General features: G+C 53.2%; 1 protein-coding gene across 1 annotated transcript in view; it reads right to left on the bottom strand.

Moving 5' to 3' along the window:
- Positions 1-20,281, bottom strand: part of LOC149437417 (histone-binding protein N1/N2-like) — a 30,400-nt gene extending 10,119 nt beyond the window's left edge. Inside the window, exons 1-7 of the mRNA XM_089660936.1 lie at positions 20,124-20,281; positions 8,407-8,454; positions 7,020-7,130; positions 5,746-5,826; positions 5,243-5,352; positions 605-1,648; positions 229-284 (exon numbers count right to left, since the gene is read on the bottom strand). Coding sequence (XP_089517062.1) covers positions 229-284; positions 605-1,648; positions 5,243-5,352; positions 5,746-5,826; positions 7,020-7,130; positions 8,407-8,454; positions 20,124-20,164 — 1,491 coding nt within the window. The 5' untranslated portion in view covers positions 20,165-20,281. The remainder of the gene's footprint in view (positions 1-228; positions 285-604; positions 1,649-5,242; positions 5,353-5,745; positions 5,827-7,019; positions 7,131-8,406; positions 8,455-20,123) is intronic.
- Between the last annotated feature and the right edge of the window lie 1,076 nt (positions 20,282-21,357).

The raw sequence follows: 21,357 nt of genomic DNA on the forward strand, positions 1-21,357 counted from the left end.
CAGCAACTATGGAGCTTGCATGTACCATTGTGTTCTGCTTTCCTCCAGCACTCCCATGATACGATAGTAAATTGGCTCTGGTATGTGTGCATACATGACAGGGACCCTTGAACGTAAGCTCCTGACAGGGACTACAGGTACAGCAGCATCTATAATCATTGGTTGAACTAGATGGACTGATGTCGGACCAAGCTAGTCCAGTGCTACATATGAAGTGCCGTACACTACCTTCTCTTCTGATCCTTCGTTCTCCTCGCCATCCTCAGATTCAGCGCCTTCTCCCTCTATAAAAGGAAGGAGCACAGGTTTAGATACAGAAGCTGCCATCGGGGACGGGGCAGAGGCATTGGTGTAATCAACATGCAGTGTGACTAGGGCTAGGCTATGTGTAGCAGAGCGGCTGCTGTGACACCAACACCAGACTGGGTGAAGTAGTGATCAGACTTCTGACTTCAGACTCAGGTGCAGGAACTCTCCAGACCATCGGCTGACATCAGTTTTATTAGCCATGCCTGTGACTTAGGGTTCTGCAGGCATTAGGAAGACAGGGAAGAGGCCATCTTCACCTCCTGACACCCAGAAAAGTCACATCCCCCTCAGTTACCTTCTTCGCCCTCCATTGGCTCAGCTTCCTCATCCGCAGCTTTGGCATCCTGCCCCTCGGGCTGTTCCTTTGAAGCCGCCTCCTCCTCAGCCGGGGGTTTGGCACCCTCCGTTTCTTCAGCAGGGGGTTTAGATTCTTCAGGCTCCTGTGATGGGGGTTCAGGGTCAGCGGGGGTAGAAGAGTCAGCTTCCTGAGCTGCAGGTTCAGAGGACTCCACTTTCTTTGCGGCTTCTGTCTCTTCATCCTTTGATTTCTCAGTGCTCTTCTCTTCTGCCTTTGCACTCTTCTCTCCCTTCGATTCCTCAGTGCCCTCTGCCTTTGCGCTCTTCTCACCCTTTGATTCCTTGGCGCTCTTCTCTGCACTCTTCTCTTCTGCCTTTGCACTCTTGTCACCCTTAGATTCTTCAGTGCTCTCTTCTGCCTTTGCTGCCTCTGTGCTCTTCTCACCCTTTGATTCCTTGGTGCTCTTTGCCTCTGCACTCTTCTCTTCTGCCTTTACACTCTTCTCATCCTTAGATTCCTCAGTGCTCTTTTCTGCCTCTGTGCTCTTCTCTCCCTTTGATTCCTCAGTGCTCTCTTCTGCCTTTGCGCTCTTCTCTTCCTTTGATTCTTCAGTGCTCTTCTCTTCTGCCTTTGCTGCCTCTGTGCTCTTTCCCTTTGATTCCTTGGTGCTCTTCTCTGCCTTGGCGCTCTTACCCTTTGATTCCTCAGTGCTCTTCTCTTCTGCCTTTGCGCTCTTTTCTTTCTTAGATTCCTCTGCACTCTTCTCCTGATCCTTGGATTCATCTGTGCTCTTCTCTTTAGTCACAGCCTCACCCTTCTCTTCAGTCACAGCAGCGCTCTTCTCACCTTTATCCACCTTCTCAGAGCTGGACACAGGAGTTTCTTCCATTTTCTCTTCAGATGGCTTGTCCACCTCTTCCATGTCCACGTCGCCATTCTCTGCCTTTCCGTTAGTCTTGGTCTCTTCGGCAGATTTCTCCGGCTTCTCTGGTTCAGCCATGGCATCATAGACCTGCTCTCTTAACTGCTCCCTTTCTTTCTCTAGAAGTTGTGGAGAGAAAGCCCTCTCTTTTACTGATGGGACCAATTTGCAAAAGCATTACATTTACATGTATGGAGCTACAAAACATGCAATCTAGGAGTACATCAGGGCAAGTCTGAGGGATCTGGAAGTCCTGGTATGTTAATGTCTGCGCTTCCAGAACAAGCAGGACACTGGCTTGTATTACAGGACAGCCCAGAGATTAGCCCTGTATGGGAGATTGTGGCCAGAGACATTGGCTTCGCACTCATTACTGATGCCCAAAACTGAACTGAGCATGCTCCAAAGAGGATATTAGGAACTGAGGGAAAAGGGCAACTAAATGAAGGGGCATGGAGGAACTCCGCTATGTAAAGACTGAACCTAAGTGAAATCCATAAATAAATGTTTTGGCAAGGAACACATTCCACAATTCTGCTACCAAAGTCATTGTGCTGTAAATTTCCTCCAGTGTAACTCATTGCTTGAAGCAGCCGCCATTTTGCTGAAGCCCAGTAAATCAAAGTGGAATTAAAGCCATCAATGTAATGGTTATAAAAGTTCCTGGAATGCCAGGATTGCCAACTGTCACATGTGCTAGTGTTCTCAGACATGAAAGGGCTGGAGTTACAACCGATCACACTTGCAGATCAAACAGAAGCAGCTTCCTTGGCTATACAGGATAGGAGGGTTCAATTCTGCTTTAAAGTGTTAAACTCCCGAGCCTGATATCTGGGACCCCACAGTACATGAAAAGGCAATTTTAGTAAAAAATAAACTGCTAAATACCTAATCAGCAGCAGTATATAGCAATCTTGTGACTTTACTATCAGTGTCCAGCAGAGCACTGGTTACAGCTTGTAGGAGGAGTTCTCACTTTGATACCTGTGTCCTAGAGCAAACACAAGGCCTGTGGGCCAAATCCAGCCCTCAAAACCATTTCATGTGGCCCCTTCAACCTCTTCTGCAGGTACCCCATTGTCTCCACCCCCACCTTGTCTCAGCAGTCAGCAGCAGAGAACTCTTCCACCAAATCCTGCTCCTCTGCAACTTAGCACCCTCATCTCTGCCTCCCCTGGTCTCAGCATCCAGCAGACTGGTTACCGACTACTCCTCCAGACAATGCACTGCTTTCCAGCTCTGCCCCCAAAAGAGATGCATGGTGATGTTAGGGAGGGTGTGGGATCCTTGACATCTGAGGTAATGGGGGGGGTGTGGGATCCTTGACATCTGATGTAATGGGGGGGGCGAGTTGCTCTAGACATTTAGTCTTACAGATAAAACCAGCCCTTTGAGGGAAATAATGCCGATACGGCCCACGATGAAATGGAGTCGAATGCAGAACCCCTGACCTCTGGGCGGGGTGATTGGCCCTTTGCTGATCCCATACACAAGAAAAACCTTTAGCAATCCACACCAAACTAAATGAGGAAAGAACAAACAGGGCGCACAGGCCTAGTGCATTACCATAAAATGGTTTAAGAAATAGAGGAAGAGACAAGTCCTCAAAATGCATCAGCCTATTGGATGTCACCACTCCCTATTGCGGGACTATTACTCAGCGCAGTGTTCACCCAGCTGTTCTTTGATGTGCCTTGACTGTCATTTGTGAGTACAACACCTACTTCATTTTTTATGGTAATACCTAGGCCTGTGCGCCCTCTGTTTGTTCTTTCCTCATTCAGTATATTTGGATTCCCCCGATCTATAAGGGCAGCAAGGTGTGAATGTTCCAGGACATTCTTAATGTGGTTGTAGCATCGAGTCCACCCCCAAGAGCAGGAGCATTTGGGTTTGCTGGTTCTCTACACACCAAACTGAGCATGTGCAGAATGGCTACAGTTCAGTCTGTCTTATCAGGAGATAAGTGGACAATTTAATAAGGAGCAGAGAAGTCAGGATCAAATGGCCTTTACATAATGGAGGATTAACCCCTTGGGTTCCACAGCGAGTATAACCAGCATGCTTTACTGAATCTACGGAATGATGTCACTGTTGTGGGTTTAGTAACACTTTGTTCAGAAAATGAGGTTTATCTGCTGACTCAGTTCCTGTTTAATAGGGCAGTTAAGGGAGATACAATATTGTGCAGCAAAGGGCCACCCGTCATACCTGCAGGAAAAAGGTTTGGCCTCTATGGCTTTAGTATTGTGCAGCAAAGGGCCACCCGTCATACCTGCAGGAAAAAGGTTTGGCCTCTGGCTTTAGTATTGTGCAGCAAAGGGCCACCCGTCATACCTGCAGGAAAAAGGTTTGGCCTCTGGCTTTAGTAGCTGAAGTATTGTGCAGCAAAGGGCCACCCTTCATACCTGCAGGAAAAAGGTTTGGCCTCTATGGCTTTAGTATTGTGCAGCAAAGGGCCACCCGTCATACCTGCAGGAAAAAGGTTTGGCCTCTATGGCTTTAGTATTGTGCAGCAAAGGGCCACCCGTCATACCTGCAGGAAAAAGGTTTGGCCTCTATGGCTTTAGTATTGTGCAGCAAAGGGCCACCCGTCATACCTGCAGGAAAAAGGTTTGGCCTCTATGGCTTTAGTATTGTGCAGCAAAGGGCCACCCGTCATACCTGCAGGAAAAAGGTTTGGCCTCTATGGCTTTAGTAGCTGAAGTGTGGAACTGTCCCACCATGGGAGCTAGTTATAACTAAGTTTGCAGAGAACTGTTGCCTAAAGTGTGGTATATTTACATTTTTGAATACTATGGGGTAGAGTACCTATATTATAACCAAAGTGTAAGGCGGGGGTAACCCATTAATGAACTCAAAGATTACACCTAATATTGGTGTGGGTGTAAACCAAATACACAGCAAAAAGTAGTTGCCAGAAGCAGACTACCAGAGTAGGTAATAAACACCCAAGCAATGTAGCTCATGTAAAAAAACCAACACATTAATTTTTTTAATCCCTGAAGCCCAAAGCAACATCAAGTTTTTAGGCAGATGTCAGATCAGCCTCTACATTTCCAGCACAGCACAAAAAAAAAAGAAAAAAAAGCACAACTGATCATGTGCAGAGCCAGGTTAGAATGCAGTAATACCGGATTCTACACAGTGTAGGAACTTAATGTTTTAAATAGCTCTGCCTGCAAAAGGACAGCCTGAAGCCATCCAGCACAACTGTTGTCTGATGAAGTTCTGCTTTAATGTAAAATTCAGTCTAGGAATATGCAATTGGAAATCCCCCTTACCAGAGTAAGTGCAATTTCCAGAATTAAGCGTTTTCTTCCTCTGGATTGTTACAGTTGAAGACCCTACAATGAATTAAAGCCCGTCCTCAGAACCCTAAACCTGCAACTGCCGAGTGGCCAGGAAGGCAGACATGCTGCCCAGCCTCTATAGCCACCATATTCCAGCCTCATAACCTGAATGGCCAATGTAGACAATAGAAGGCAGTGTGCAGTTATGTTCTGCCTGCAGTGTAGATGGCACAGGGAAGGGGTGAGATGTCATCCAGGACAGGCATCTGGTAGTCCAGTGTTATGCCAGGCCTCATTCCATGTCTATGAGGGGGGGGGCCCAGTCAGGGACTTGCTGCTGTTACTTTCATGTTCTCTTGTCATCTCAGGAAGACTGACTATTACAGTTTGGCACAGTTTTACCTGCAGCGAAGACCTTACCGTCTAGATTAGCAGCACTGGGGATATTGGGGTCATCATCCTTCTCACCATCTTCCTCTTCATCCTCAGGCATCCCTTCCAAGGCATTTCCCAGGACACCGTTCTCCATTCTGCTCAGAAAAGTTTAATCTGATCAGCATCATAGATGTGGCTCATTCTGTGCTGTGATTGAACTCTGGGCAAACATTCAATAATGTGCTCCAGGATTAGTCAAAGGGCTAAATACATTGTGCACCAAGCTTCTGCAACCCAGAATGGGGGGGGGGGTAAAAAAAGTAGCAGTGACATCACTCATGCACTTAGTCTGCAGAAAGCTGTGTAAGGGACCTGGCAGGCTCCACCCACTACAGGAGGGTGGAGACCAGACCAGTCACCTTGTACAAGCAGAGCACAGGAGTGACCAGTCTTCTACAGGAACACCAAGATGCAACTTGTATTAGACAATATTAGTGCATCTCAGAGTTCAGTGTTCGATTTCTCAGTTATCAGGGCTGACTGCTTACCGGGCCAGTTCCAGGAGAGCCATGCCATAGGAGAAGAAGGCATCTGCACACTGGTCTGCTGTCTCACCATATTTCTTTCCCCTGAAATACAATGATTGTTGTGAAGGATATACAGCGAGTACATGAAGCTTCTAAATAGAAAAACCATTTCAGGTGCAAAGACTCAGGATCAACTATAGCTGGCCACACACTATACAATTTACTGCCCAATTTCCATTAGATTTACCTTCAACTATGTAGTGCAAGAGCCGGCCTGATTGGATACAATTGAAAGTGTTACGTTTGACCTGTTACAGTTTTTGGCAAATCTAAACCACAAAGAAAACAAATTGTATGATGTATGGCCAGCCTATGCGTCTGGTCATGACTTTTCCTGCATCAAAATACTGCACTTTATACCTCCCCTAGTGACTCTGTACCACACGGTCAGGCAATGGCAGTCATGTCACCAGTGTCCAGGGACACAACATTTACAAGGCCTGGACAGAGCAGCAGTGATGCCTCTGATACCGACGTGCACTTCAGGGCTGTGAATTTAGTATGTGGGGGGGGGGTGGTTTAATAATTTGAATTTACACATTGCACAAACACTGGTTGTCACCAGCACCCTGGAGCTAGGCAATGAATGGGGAACTATAGGCAACACTGCAAGGCTTTAAAAGTGAATGGTGCAACTGGGAAAAAAAAAAAAAAAAAAAAAAAAAAAGTGAAATGTGGCGTGTCCCCAGGCAGGATCCAAGCAATCATACTGCTCACCACATGTCAAAGCAGTTTTACCTTGTCACTGCGAGCTGTTTCTGCACACATTTGAAAAAAAATATTTAGGCCTGAAGATGACACAAAACCGCCATTTACTGAAAGCAGATACCCCAGAGCAGGGTTCCTCCAGAGGAGGCCAGGGGTTCCTTTGCCACTTTGCACCAGCACCTCCCAGCCCTTTAAGAGTTTCAGAAGCTGGGAGGCAGATTGGGTTTTAGGGTCATGTGACCGCTGTGATTTGCAGTCACATGATCAGAAAAGGTCCTGATCAAAAGGGGAGATCGGGAAACTTCCATGAGTCAGACACATGTGCTGGGAGCGTGCACTCAGCACAAATGTATTTTCTAATTGCACGGGAATATGCGGCCGCTCGGTGTCAAGGCCCAGATGCTGCGGCCGCATATTTGTGTGCATTCAGCATCAAGGGGTTAAGCAGAGCAATTTTCTTCATTCTAGGAAGACATTTGTAAATGTTCCTTTATAAAAAAAAAAAAAAAAGTGTCAGTATTTCTTACAGAAGGCTGCTGGCCTCTTGAAATGAATTCACTGCGGAACGGACGTCCTTCATGACCATGTGTCTCCTACCGGCTCCCATGAGTTTCTTGGCTTCATTGTCCACATCAGCCCTGAAAAACAGAATAAAGAGGTTCCTACACTGTATGGCAGCCCGGGGGGGGGGGGGGGGGGGGGGGAGGTTCCTACACAGTGTGTACGGCAGCCCGGGGGGGGGGGGGGGGGGGAGGTTCCTACACAGTGTGTACGGCAGCCCGGGGGGGGGGGGGGGGGGAGGTTCCTACACAGTGTGTACGGCAGCCCGGGGGGGGGGGGAGGTTCCTACACAGTGTGTACGGCAGCCCGGGGGGGGGGGGAGGTTCCTACACAGTGTGTACGGCAGCCCGGGGGGGGGGGGGAGGTTCCTACACAGTGTGTACGGCAGCCCGGGGGGGGGGGGGGGAGGTTCCTACACAGTGTGTACGGCAGCCCGGGGGGGGGGGGGAGGTTCCTACACAGTGTGTACGGCAGCCCGGGGGGGGGGGTTCCTACACAGTGTGTACGGCAGCCCGGGGGGGGGGGGTTCCTACACAGTGTGTACGGCAGCCCGGGGGGGGGGGGTTCCTACACAGTGTGTACGGCAGCCCGGGGGGGGGGGGTTCCTACACAGTGTGTACGGCAGCCCGGGGGGGGTTCCTACACAGTGTGTACGGCAGCCCGGGGGGGGGTTCCTACACAGTGTGTACGGCAGCCCGGGGGGGGGGGGTTCCTACACAGTGTGTACGGCAGCCCGGGGGGGGGGTTCCTACACAGTGTGTACGGCAGCCCGGGGGGGGGTTCCTACACAGTGTGTACGGCAGCCCGGGGGGGGGTTCCTACACAGTGTGTACGGCAGCCCGGGGGGGGTTCCTACACAGTGTGTACGGCAGCCCGGGGGGGGTTCCTACACAGTGTGTACGGCAGCCCGGGGGGGGGGTTCCTACACAGTGTGTACGGCAGCCCGGGGGGGGGGTTCCTACACAGTGTGTACGGCAGCCCGGGGGGGGGGTTCCTACACAGTGTATGGCAGCCCGGGGGGGGTTCCTACACAGTGTATGGCAGCCCGGGGGGGGGTTCCTACACAGTGTATGGCAGCCCGGGGGGGGGTTCCTACACAGTGTATGGCAGCCCGGGGGGGGGGGTTCCTACACAGTGTATGGCAGCCCGGGGGGGGGGTTCCTACACAGTGTATGGCAGCCCGGGGGGGGGTTCCTACACAGTGTATGGCAGCCCGGGGGGGGGGTTCCTACACAGTGTATGGCAGCCCGGGGGGGGGGGTTCCTACACAGTGTATGGCAGCCCGGGGGGGGGGTTCCTACACAGTGTATGGCAGCCCAGGGGGTTCCTATACTGGGGAAACATGGTTCTTACCCTTCAACTTGTTCAGCAGATGTTGAGGGTTCTTCAGTTTCCTCCATCCTGCAAAGATTGGAAACAATTAGGACCTTCAAATCCGTTCTATGACAAGCCAATGGCTGCTTTAACCTCCCTAGCGGTCCGATGTCCATATTTCTGTGCCGAAAGCGATATTTTTTGCATTGAAATATGTTATTGTCGGCCTGTAATTCTTAAGAATAACTCACTGAAATCTGTCCAAACAAGTGTCGAGTAAACATCCCGGGGATGATAAAAAACTTGAAACATGAAATTGTAAATAATTTAATAAATCAAAATAAAATTCAATATAATCAAACCAAAAAACACTGAAATGTGAAATAGAGCGCCAAGTTGGCCCATCGCTGAGCTCAGCCGCAGAATCGTTTTCAGTGTCTGATGAGGAATTTCCCCCACCAATCATTATCACTCAATTCTGCAAGTGGTTCTGATTTACTATCGCTGTTCTCTAGCCGGTCTAAAACCGCGTCTGACCTAAAGGGACGCTTTTTGGACGCCATGGACGTTTCTCAGTTTCCAGGCAGAAAGAACAGTAAAAATGCAGGCAGGGCGCCGGACAAAGCACTCAGGACACAATGTGAAATGGTTTGATACAGGAATGTTATACTATGGGATTTTAGTTTTATAAAATGTCAGTTTAAAATTTGCTGCCGGTTGTGGCCCCCATATGTCCTGATGCTCGCAGGGACCGGAACACGGAAGCCGGCCGGAGGAGATGGCGGGGACACATCATGGGATGAAGGACAAGGTAAGTGCTGCACAGTATCCGAGTAGCTCGGGGTTACTGCTTTTGGCACTGCAAATTAACCCCCGAGCTACACTCGGGAATACCCCCAGGGAGGGTAACAAACCTAAACGGATAAATCTGGTGTATAAACCCTCCACACAACACGTCAGATATAAACCACCTACCCTGTGGAAGATTTACCACCCAGGCCATCTTCCTATACTGCACAGTCATGCAACATGACCCAAATGAAGCCCCCCCACCCAAAGATCTTCTGCTGCCATTTGATCACTTTATTCATTGCGCAACAAAACTGAAGGATTTTTACTTCGCTACAAAACACATCTAAAAGGGAAATTTAGGCCAAGATGTGTTCTGCAACGTGCTCAACGTTTCTCATTTACTTTGGCCCTCCAATTGTCCAGCTTACCAATGTTTTCAGAAGTGAATCTCCCTTCAGGGACAAAAATCTGACGGGTTCTGATCACAAAATATACCCAAAGGTTGTTTATGGATCACTGCAGGTCTGAGTATGCTACTGTCCCCCTCGTTCAGAAGGTGGCCCAGGGGTTGTGGAGTTGTCCTTAACCCCTCACCCTTCAGAGGATCCTCCCCCCCCCCCCCACAAAATGGCACCGCGTTCCTTTAACTGATTGAATAGTCGTGCAACGCGGCACCTGGGTATAATTACGTCTTTTCCACACACAGAGCTTTTGGTGGTATTTGACTGCCTGTGTGCTAAAAACCAACAATTGAGGGAATAAAATTTGAGTTTTGCTATTAACCCCTCGCCTACCGGGCACTTCTACCCCCTTCCTTACCAGGCCAATTTTCAGCTTTCAGCCCTGCCGCACTTTGATTGACAATTGTGCGGTCATGCAACACTGTACCCATATGAAATTTTGATCATTTTTTCTCACAAATAGAGCTTTCTTTTGGTGGTATTTAATCGCCGCTGGGCGCTTTACTTTTTGTGCTATAAATAAAAAAAGTGCAAAAAATTTGAAAAAAAAAAAGTTTGTTTCTATAATAAAATTTTTCAAACAGGTATTTTTTCTCCTTCACTGATGTACGTTGATGAGGCGGCACTGATGGGCACTGATAGGCGGCACTGATGAGGTGTCACAGATAGGCGGGCACTAATATGCAGCACTGATAGGTGACACTGATGATGGGTACTGATAGACGGCACTGACTGGCATCACTGCTGGGCACTGACTGGCGGCACTGACTGGCACAACCCCTGGGCACTGACTGGCAGCACAGGTGGGCGGCACTTGCGGGTGGCACTGCTGGGCACCGATCAGGGCACTGATCATCAGTGCCCTGTTGATCGGTGCCGATCCTCGCTCTGACAACTGCCGGTTCTCGGCAGTACTTTCCTCACGATCTGACAGCGTGAGGAAAGTGCAGCCGAGAACCGGCAGTTGCATTTCCTGGTGATCAGTGTGTCATTGGACACCGCTGATCACGTGGTAAAAGGCCGCTGTGATTGGCCTTTTACCACATCACGTGATCAGCTGTGTCCGTAGGACACAGCGATCACGGAGATCGCCGGGTGCGCGCCCCCTGGGGCACGCAGGAGAGCGCATTCTGGGGGGGGGGGGGGGGGGGGGACGTCATACGACGTCCACTCAGAACTGGCCGGCCGCAGTTAAGCCGTCATTCGGCTATCTGCGGTCGGCAACTAGTTAAACATGTCCAATTAAAAAATTGGAATCATAAATTTCAGTCAAAATGTCTCCCGCTCCGTGTCTGCCAAATAAAATATCCCGATACGTGTAAATTGGTTTACACGAGTTATAGCGTCTACAGATGGCAGGACAGATACGGGGATTTTTTTTTTTACTAGTAACAGCGATGATCAGCAGGACTGCAGGGGGGGCATTCTGACTCTGGAGGGGGGACTGTGTCACTGACACCAATACAGTGATCGGTGTCATGAATGTGCGCACCAGAGGCAGGACGCAGCCTCCATTTTGTGAAGAATCTCCATTTCCCCCCCTCACTCCCCCCCCCTCCGAGGGGCACAGACATTTGGGCAGTGTGTGCTGGTTGTGTCACTGGCAGGCCAGCACAGCAGGGACCCCCAGAGCTATAACACTGAGCTAGGTGCCTGACTGTCCGGGTGAGGGACTATATAACACCTCCTATAACATAAGGCAAGCTTTCCCAGGAGTTCAAGGCTTTCCAAAGAACCACGAATCAGATAAACACACTTTTCAAAAACCATTTTTCCCCCCCGTGTCTCATATCTTGGAATATGAGAGACTTACATAAAAACCAGACATATCAGATTGGCTAAGAGGAGACAATTTGATGGGTCACTCTACTTATCTTGAATACATAGGAAAGCAGATCTTGGGAACCATTCAGTGCATAATTTCATAATTCATATCTAATCAATCCTCAGATGTGTCTGCATCATAATCTACCCACAGGAGGAGTGTCACTTGTGCATAGGAAAAGTTAGGAGCCAAAATATGAACCAAATTAGATTTTGGCTCTAGATTAGGTCCACGCCCAGACCTCCATGCCCTAAACGGGGTATTAGTCCTTGACTTCAGAGACACCCCCTGCTGGGAAACTACAAATTGGGCTGTCAGGCCTAAGGAGGAAGTTGAAGAAGTCTCCCATTTTAACATCAAAACCACCTGGGGAGACCCGTGCCCTTTCGCTCTGAAACTTGATCTGCAACCCAAGGCAGATTGGCAAGTACTTTAACCCCTTAACCTCCTTTCTATTCTCTTTGCTGTTCTATGTTACATTTTGTTCTGTAAATATTTTATTACACCCCCTTTTGACTTCTCAGTAATAAACCTTCCCTTCTGAAAGTGTTGAACTGTTTCTATAGCTCTTAATTGCAATCTACAAATTCCTGCCTCTAAAGAAAACGCTACTGTGTTTGTTTAACCCTCTGTATAACCGGCCTGCGGTGACCGTGTTATACAGATTACCTCAACCATTATAGTGTTATTGCGGATATCGCCAAGTTTCCTTTCTCTGAACAAAAAGGAGGTGGTGGCAGTGTGAAGGGTTAATTGCGTAATTAACCTGACCCAGTAACAATCGCTCAGGCTGCCGGTACATCAATTGTGGTCCAATTAGCTGGAAAATCATTGTGCAGCATTGTTATGCACGCGACATCGTGGTTTTAGATTGGCTAGTCCTTCGGTCACAAGTTTAGCAAGAAGGGCTGGGGTCGTCACATATTGGTGACAGCGATCGTGGGATCGTTGCATATTTGTGGCAGCGATCCCATGTCCGTCACAATCAGTGCTAATAAAAAGCACTGAATGGCACCGGGCAGGAAGGGGTTAACATCTGGGGTGATCAAAGGGTTGACTGCTGTTTCACTGTAACCGTGCTGCTATGCAGAGCCATACAAAGCCGTGTACCGGAGCTGACAGGGGAGAGATCTGTTTATACACAGGTCTCCCCCTCAGATCCTCTGCAGTCACCGGGGGCAGGCAAGGAATCACCGTCTGGAACCGGTGATTGACAGAGGCTGGGATTGGCAGTGCGGTGTAGGGGGGTGTGCATGCACCCCCACTCAGTACTGCAAAACCATGTATGTGATTCTGTGCACCCGTGAACAAGTCCATCCAGTGTAACTTGAAGATCTGTATCCCCTGCAGCAACTGAGCATGCACCTGGATCAGGGACAACAGGCAGCATTTACAAATGTCGGTATAGATACGGGGATTTCTTTATTCTTACTATTAATGGCGGTCAATGACTCAGGGGGACTGTGGCAGACATTCTGACATGGGGGGGCTTGGGGTCACCGATAGTGATCAGTGCTACTAAAAAGCACTGACTACTAATGACTGGGCAGGAAGGGGTTAACATCTGGGGTGACCAAATGGTTAACTGCGGTGTTTTACTATGTAAACATGCTGCTTTGTAGTGCTCTGCTGTACAGAGCAATACAAAGCAGCATGCCAGTGCTGACGGGAGAGATCTGTTTACACACCTCCTGTCAGCTCCGCCAACCACCAAGTCCCAGCCGAGAGTCGGCAGCCAGGGCCCAATAACTGACATGCCAAGGAGCCAATAGTGTTGCGTGTATAGAGTGTGCACCCCCCCCCCCGCCCAGAGATGCAAATCACGTATACATGCGATTTGGCACATCCCTGACACCCTGTAGCAGTACTCCTATAGGGTGGAAAGAAGGTGGTTAACACTCAAAATGCTAGGAGCCTCCAGACAGCTAGAGGGTGCTATACATGCACTGCTGTGCCTATATAGTGCCCCCCCCCCCGGGTTCAGGGGCTGCTGGACTTTTCAGAACAAGCCAGGAAGTTGAAGCCATGGTGGGCAGATCTTCCTTCTGTGGAGGCAATTCAGACACCAGCTTTGTAGTTCCCACAGCCGAATACTCAGGAGGGTCCCGCTGGGGGTATTGAGGACTGAGCCGTCACAATTTAAGAGGTCTTGTTGCATGGGTTCAGCACAGGATGGGGGTCCTTCCAAGAGTTCAAGGGGGCAGGTAAAGCAGGGCTCGAACAAATCCCAGGATGCCATGGCGACTAGAACTTGTGCCCTGGTCCCCAGGTTCACAGTCTCCCATTGACGTCAATGCAAAAACCAGCAACAGCAATCCTATGTGAACTCGTCTCCACGTGCCACGCCATCACATGTGAATCCGGAACGCACCGCTACACGGGACCCTTCTCATAGTGACACGCAAAACGCAATGCATGTGAACCACCTCAACAGGACCGCCACATCCAGCTCATCATACTAACCTGTGTTAGCAAACATCCAGAATCACACGTGTGACCCAGGGCGGCCAGGAGAGCAGAATTGCTGCGGCTACAACACGAAGGTTCAGGTGCCATTATTGTCAATGGCAGCTAAAGTGTCGCAGCTTGGCTGTGGTAGTCACAGAAAATCACATGGTGAAGTTTCTTGCCTTGCCCCAGGTGCTGACCACACTAAACCTGGCTCCTCAGTTAAAAGCAAATTTGTCAAGCCCTGCGTTACTTGATGCAAATGCTTTAGAGGGAGGTTGCAGCACAACAGGGGGTGTCTATACCAATAGGGGAGCATTGAGGGTTATAGGGAGGTCACCGGCACTCATGACTACAAGCAGAAACCTCTCTTACCATCAGAAGAAGGCGAAGGGAGGAGATCAGGAAGGGCCCATAAGGGACAGTTGGAAGGGGGTCCGTAGTATATCTCCAAGTCTGCTAGTATGGGGGCCCCAACACTGCAGGGACAGCACAGGGGCCCCACCACCACATCTCCAAGTCTGTTAGTATGGGGGGCCCACCACCACAGGGACAGTACAGGGGGCCCCACCACCACAGGGACAGTACAGGGGGCCCCACCACCACAGGGACAGTACAGGGGGCCCCACCACCACAGGGACAGTACTAGCGTCTCATAAGATAGCCTGTCAATAGACTCCATAGTACTCTGTTGGGGGGGGTCATCATACATACTATGGGGTACTAGTACACATTACTGGGCCACCATACATTGAGGCCCCAGTACACTATTGGGGGGGTCACTACAGACTGTAGACAGTTGGGGCTGCTGTACATTGGAGATACCAGGACACCAATGAGGATCACTAACCACTGAATGTCCCAGTACACCCTAAGGGGGTGACCACAGTACACAATGGGGGGGGGAGGGATCAGCTCACCACCATCTATTGGAGCTACTAGTACACAAGGGGTGGGGGGGGGGGGGTCGCCAGCCATTGGAGCCACTAGTACACGATGGGGGGGGTCGCCAGCCATTGGAGCTACTAGTACACGATGGGGGGGGGGGGTCGCCAGCCATTGGAGCTACTAGAACACGATGGGGGGGGGGGGGGTCGCCAGCCATTGGAGCTACTAGAACACGATGGGGGGGGGGGGTCGCCAGCCATTGGAGCTACTAGAACACGATGGGGGGGGGGGGGGGGGGAGAGTCGCCAGCCATTGGAGCTACTAGTACACGATGGGGGGGGGGGTCGCCAGCCATTGGAGCTACTAGTACACGATGGGGGGGGGGGGGGGGGTCGCCAGCCATTGGAGCTACTAGTACACGATGGGGGGGGGTCGCCAGCCATTGGAGCTACTAGTACACGATGGGGGGGGGGGGGTCGCCAGCCATTGGAGCTACTAGTACACGATGGGGGGGGGGGGTCGCCAGCCATTGGAGCTACTAGTACACGATGGGGGGGGGGGGGGTCGCCAGCCATTGGAGCTACTAGTACACGATGGGGGGGGGGGTCGCCAGCCATTGGAGCTACTAGTACACGATGGGGGGGGGGGGGGGGGTCGCCAGCCATTGGAGCTACTAGTACACGATGGGGGGGGGGGGGGTCGCCAGCCATTGGAGCTACTAGTACACGATGGGGGGGGGGGGGGGTCGCCAGCCATTGGAGCTACTAGTACACGATGGGGGGGGGGGGTCGCCAGCCATTGGAGCTACTAGTACACGATGGGGGGGGGGTCGCCAGCCATTGGAGCTACTAGTACACGATGGGGGGGGGGGTCGCCAGCCATTGGAGCTACTAGTACACGATGGGGGGGGGGTCGCCAGCCATTGGAGCTACTAGTACACGATGGGGGGGGGTCGCCAGCCATTGGAGCTACTAGTACACGATGGGGGGGGGGGGGGGGGGGTCGCCAGCCATTGGAGCTACTAGTACACGATGGGGGGGGGGGTCGCCAGCCATTGGAGCTACTAGTACACGATGGGGGGGGGGTCGCCAGCCATTGGAGCTACTAGTACACGATGGGGGGGGGGGGGTCGCCAGCCATTGGAGCTACTAGTACACGATGGGGGGGGGGGGGGTCGCCAGCCATTGGAGCTACTAGTACACGATGGGGGGGGGGGTCGCCAGCCATTGGAGCTACTAGTACACGATGGGGGGGGGGGGGGGGGTCGCCAGCCATTGGAGCTACTAGTACACGATGGGGGGGGGGGGGTCGCCAGCCATTGGAGCTACTAGTACACGATGGGGGGGGGGGGTCGCCAGCCATTGGAGCTACTAGTACACGATGGGGGGGGGGGGGGTCGCCAGCCATTGGAGCTACTAGTACACGATGGGGGGGGGGTCGCCAGCCATTGGAGCTACTAGTACACGATGGGGGGGGGGTCGCCAGCCATTGGAGCTACTAGTACACGATGGGGGGGGGGGTCGCCAGCCATTGGAGCTACTAGTACACGATGGGGGGGGGGGTCGCCAGCCATTGGAGCTACTAGTACACGATGGGGGGGGGGGGTCGCCAGCCATTGGAGCTACTAGTACACGATGGGGGGGGGGGTCGCCAGCCATTGGAGCTACTAGTACACGATGGGGGGGGGGGGGTCGCCAGCCATTGGAGCTACTAGTACACGATGGGGGGGGGGGGGGTCGCCAGCCATTGGAGCTACTAGTACACGATGGGGGGGGGGGGGTCGCCAGCCATTGGAGCTACTAGTACACGATGGGGGGGGGGGTCGCCAGCCATTGGAGCTACTAGTACACGATGGGGGGGGGGTCGCCAGCCATTGGAGCTACTAGTACACGATGGGGGGGGGGTCGCCAGCCATTGGAGCTACTAGTACACGATGGGGGGGGGGGGGGGGTCGCCAGCCATTGGAGCTACTAGTACACGATGGGGGGGGGGGGTCGCCAGCCATTGGAGCTACTAGTACACGATGGGGGGGGGGGTCGCCAGCCATTGGAGCTACTAGTACACGATGGGGGGGGGGTCGCCAGCCATTGGAGCTACTAGTACACGATGGGGGGGGGGGTCGCCAGCCATTGGAGCTACTAGTACACGATGGGGGGGGGGGGGTCGCCAGCCATTGGAGCTACTAGTACACGATGGGGGGGGGGGGTCGCCAGCCATTGGAGCTACTAGTACACGATGGGGGGGGGGGGGGGTCGCCAGCCATTGGAGCTACTAGTACACGATGGGGGGGGGGGGGGGTCGCCAGCCATTGGAGCTACTAGTACACGATGGGGGGGGGGGGGGTCGCCAGCCATTGGAGCTACTAGTACACGATGGGGGGGGGGGGTCGCCAGCCATTGGAGCTACTAGTACACGATGGGGGGGGGTCGCCAGCCATTGGAGCTACTAGTACACGATGGGGGGGGGTCGCCAGCCATTGGAGCTACTAGTACACGATGGGGGGGGGTCGCCAGCCATTGGAGCTACTAGTACACGATGGGGGGGGGGGGTCGCCAGCCATTGGAGCTACTAGTACACGATGGGGGGGGGGGGGTCGCCAGCCATTGGAGCTACTAGTACACGATGGGGGGGGGGGGGTCGCCAGCCATTGGAGCTACTAGTACACGATGGGGGGGGGGGGGGGGTCGCCAGCCATTGGAGCTACTAGTACACGATGGGGGGGGGGGGGGGTCGCCAGCCATTGGAGCTACTAGTACACGATGGGGGGGGGGGGGGGTCGCCAGCCATTGGAGCTACTAGTACACGATGGGGGGGGTCGCCAGCCATTGGAGCTACTAGTACACGATGGGGGGGGGGGGTCGCCAGCCATTGGAGCTACTAGTACACGATGGGGGGGGGGGTCGCCAGCCATTGGAGCTACTAGTACACGATGGGGGGGGGGGGTCGCCAGCCATTGGAGCTACTAGTACACGATGGGGGGGGGGGGGGTCGCCAGCCATTGGAGCTACTAGTACACGATGGGGGGGGGGGGGGGGTCGCCAGCCATTGGAGCTACTAGTACACGATGGGGGGGGGGGGGGGTCGCCAGCCATTGGAGCTACTAGTACACGATGGGGGGGGGGGTCGCCAGCCATTGGAGCTACTAGTACACGATGGGGGGGGGGGTCGCCAGCCATTGGAGCTACTAGTACACGATAACCCCCAAAAGCTTATATTAGGGTCAAAGTGCTGTGACACCCCATACTGATGAGACTATGGGGGGGTCACCATGCACTGAGGTACCAGTATGTGGGGGAGGGGCACTATTGTGGGGTGCTAGGACACCATTGGGGTCACCATACATTGGAGGTTCAGTACTACATGGAAACCTCCTAGAGATACTAATACACTACTGGGGGCCACACTGGGATATTATAGGGGGACCACCATAGGGAGGTGCAGGGAACCTGTATTGTGGGGTACTAGCACACCATTGGGGTGTCACCACAATGGAGAAGGGCCCCAGGATTACGTGGGCCCTGGTATAGCAGGGTTCACAAGGGGCCCCAGGATTGGGGGGTCAGCACACTGGAGGACCCCATATTAGGTGGACCCTGGTATAGCAGGGGGGTCACAAGGGGCCCCAGGATTAAGGGGTCCATGCCGGTGGCACCAAGATTTGGGGGTTGGAGGGGCCCCAGGATTGGTGGGACCTGGTATTTGGGGTAAATTGAGGACCCCAGGCTTGGGGGTCACCACACTGAAGGGCCCCAGGATTAGGTGGAGCCTGGTATAGCAGGGGGGGTCACAAGGGGCCCCAGGATTAAGGGGTCCATGCCGGTGGCATCAAGATTTGGGGGTTACCACACTGGAGGGGCCCCAGGATTAGGTGGAGCCTGGTATAGCAGGGGGGGGTCACAAGGGGCCCCAGGATTAAGGGGTCCATGCAGGTGGCACCAAGATTTGGGGGTCACCACACTGAAGGGCCCCAGGATTAGGTGGAGCCTGGTATAGCAGGGGTCCCACGGGTCCTCGGGATTAAGGGTTCCATGCAGGTGTAACCAGGATTTGGGGGTTCCCACACTGGAGGGCCCCTGGATTAGATGGGCCCTAGTATAGCAGGGGTCATAAGGGGCCCCAGGATTAAGGGGTCCATGCCGGTGGCACCAAGATTTGGGGGTTACCACACTGGAGGGGCCCCAGGATTAGGTGGAGCCTGGTATAGCAGGGGGGGTCACAAGGGGCCCCAGGATTAAGGGGTCCATGCAGGTGGCACCAAGATTTGGAGGTTACCACACTGGAGGGGCCCCAGGATTAGATGGGACCTGGTATTTGGGGTAAATTGAGGACCCCAGGCTTGAGGGTCACCACACTGAAGGGCCCCAGGATTAGGTGGAGCCTGGTATAGCAGGGGGGTCACAAGGGGCCCCAGGATTAGGTGGAGCCTGGTATAGCAGGGGTCCCACAGGTCCTCGGGATTAAGGGTTCCATGCAGGTGTAACCAGGATTTGGGGGTTCCCACACTGGAGGGCCCCTGGATTAGATGGGCCCTAGTATAGCAGGGGTCACGAGGGGCCCCAGGATTATGTGAGCCCTGGTTTTAGGGTCACTGGAGATGACACCATAATAGGGTGGGGGGGGTCACCAGTGTGGAGGGGAGCCCCAGAATTAGATGGGCCCTAGTATAGCAGGGGGTCACAAAGGGCCCCAGGATTGGGGACCCGGTATTAAGGGTTCCATGCAGGTGGGACCAAGATTTGGGGGTTACCACAATGGAGGAGCCCCAAGATAGGTGGGACCTTGTATTTGGGGGTCACTGGAGAAGGCCCCAGGCATGGGGGTCACCACACTGGAGGGCCCCATGATTAGATGGGCCCTGGTATAGCAGGGGTCACGAGGGGCCCCAGGATTGGTGGTCACTGGAGAAGGCCCCAAAATGGGGTTCACCACAGCCCGTGGCTGCCTATTGGAGGTCAGAACAGGAGTCGGGGGTGACATTTTCAGTCAGAATCCAGGTCTCGGAAGGTCGGGCTCCCCCGGTTCGGTGTTCCGGTTCCCCCGGTATCGACCCCTCTGGGTCTCTGAGGTAAATTCGCGCCAAACCCCCTCCTGTCACCTCTCACACAAAGCGCCACGCGCTGCCACCGCCGCGGCCAATCAGCGGCCGAGCTGCCGGCGGGCCTGTATGCGGCAGCCAATAAGGATCCCGGATATCGCCCTCTGTTACCAGGAGATCCCACGACCCCGCCCCCTCCCAGACTGCGGCGGGAAGCCGTGACAGAGACGGCCGGCCGGTCCCGAAAACCACCCGGGATGGTCTCCCCGTCACCTCCGCCCCACCATGTGTTCCCCCGCAGACTTACTTCTCAGGCTCCGCTGGGAGCGGCACTGCTTTATCGGCCATGCTGGGTCGGTGTGTGCTGACAGGGAGCCGCTTAGTGAAGAGAGAAGATGGCAGCTTGTATCCCCCGCGCCGGGAGCCCCTTCTTATACCCGCCTCCGATCTAGCCACGCCCCCCAGCTTCCGATCACCTCTGACCTCGGCTCCGTTTCCCGCGCTCTCTCTAGTGCTATTGTCTGCGGGTCACGTGGTGGGCGGCCTGAGAGGGGGAGGATGCTGAGCACGTGACTGGGCGGGCCTACGGGCTCAGGGGAGCTCCGCCTCTTAAAGTGAACGAGCTCCTAATGTTCTTCTTTTGTACAGGTCAGAGGGAACACGTGCTCCGGGATTCCAGAAGCTTCCTCCCCCCCCCCATACAATGAGGAAGAAGGAGGAGCTGTCATGTCACATGACCAAACCAACCGGCAAAATGTAACCCTTTTCCTGCCAGAACAACCCCATTTTTTGAGCATTTAAAAAATTTCCGCCCGACGATTACTTAAACCCCCCAAATGTGGTCGATTTTCAGAAAGCAGAGACCCCCGGAGAATAAAATAGTGCTGGGTCTAATTTTTTTTAAGTATATTAAGTGCAAATTAGGAATTTTAGGGCGCACAGACGCAACACGTGACCCGATTTTTGGGTAAAATATAAACAACGAGGTCGCACCGAGTACATCAATACCCAACATGCCAAAGCGTTAACATCTGCGCACGCCGGTGAAACGACGGCAAACGTCCGTACTCCGTATGTTCCATTGGCTGACGCTGGACACGCCCCTCCAGGGGATCAGTCTAGAGATAGCTGTGAACAATGGGCGGAGAATCGGTCACCTCGCTGCGGCGTGCGCGGCGATATGTGACACGTGCATCAATCTACGTTTTCATGCGTAGTCGCCCCCAACATGTGCATTGACATGTATGAATGTGGGGAGGGCAAACTTTTTTTTGGGGGGGGATTGTAAGTGCTTGAGTGGAACTTTAATCACCATTCACACCAGGGACGAACTGACCATTTGGGTACTGCCCGAGGGCCCGGGGTCAGTAGGGGGCCCCATGAGATGCCCCTGGTACCTTTCATAGGCTTTTTTGAATGTGGGTGAGGACACAGGGGCCCCATGATCCCCTATTGCCCGGGGGCCCCATGAGTTGTCAGTCTGCCCCTGGTTCACACCGCTGCAATTTAAAATCGTGCGATTTCTGAAGACATTGCTGCAA

This window comes from Staurois parvus, unplaced genomic scaffold (assembly GCF_062004578.1).
Source record: "Staurois parvus isolate SC_StPar_1 unplaced genomic scaffold, SC_StPar_1.0 ptg001289l, whole genome shotgun sequence".
Lineage (NCBI taxonomy): Eukaryota > Metazoa > Chordata > Amphibia > Anura > Ranidae > Staurois > Staurois parvus.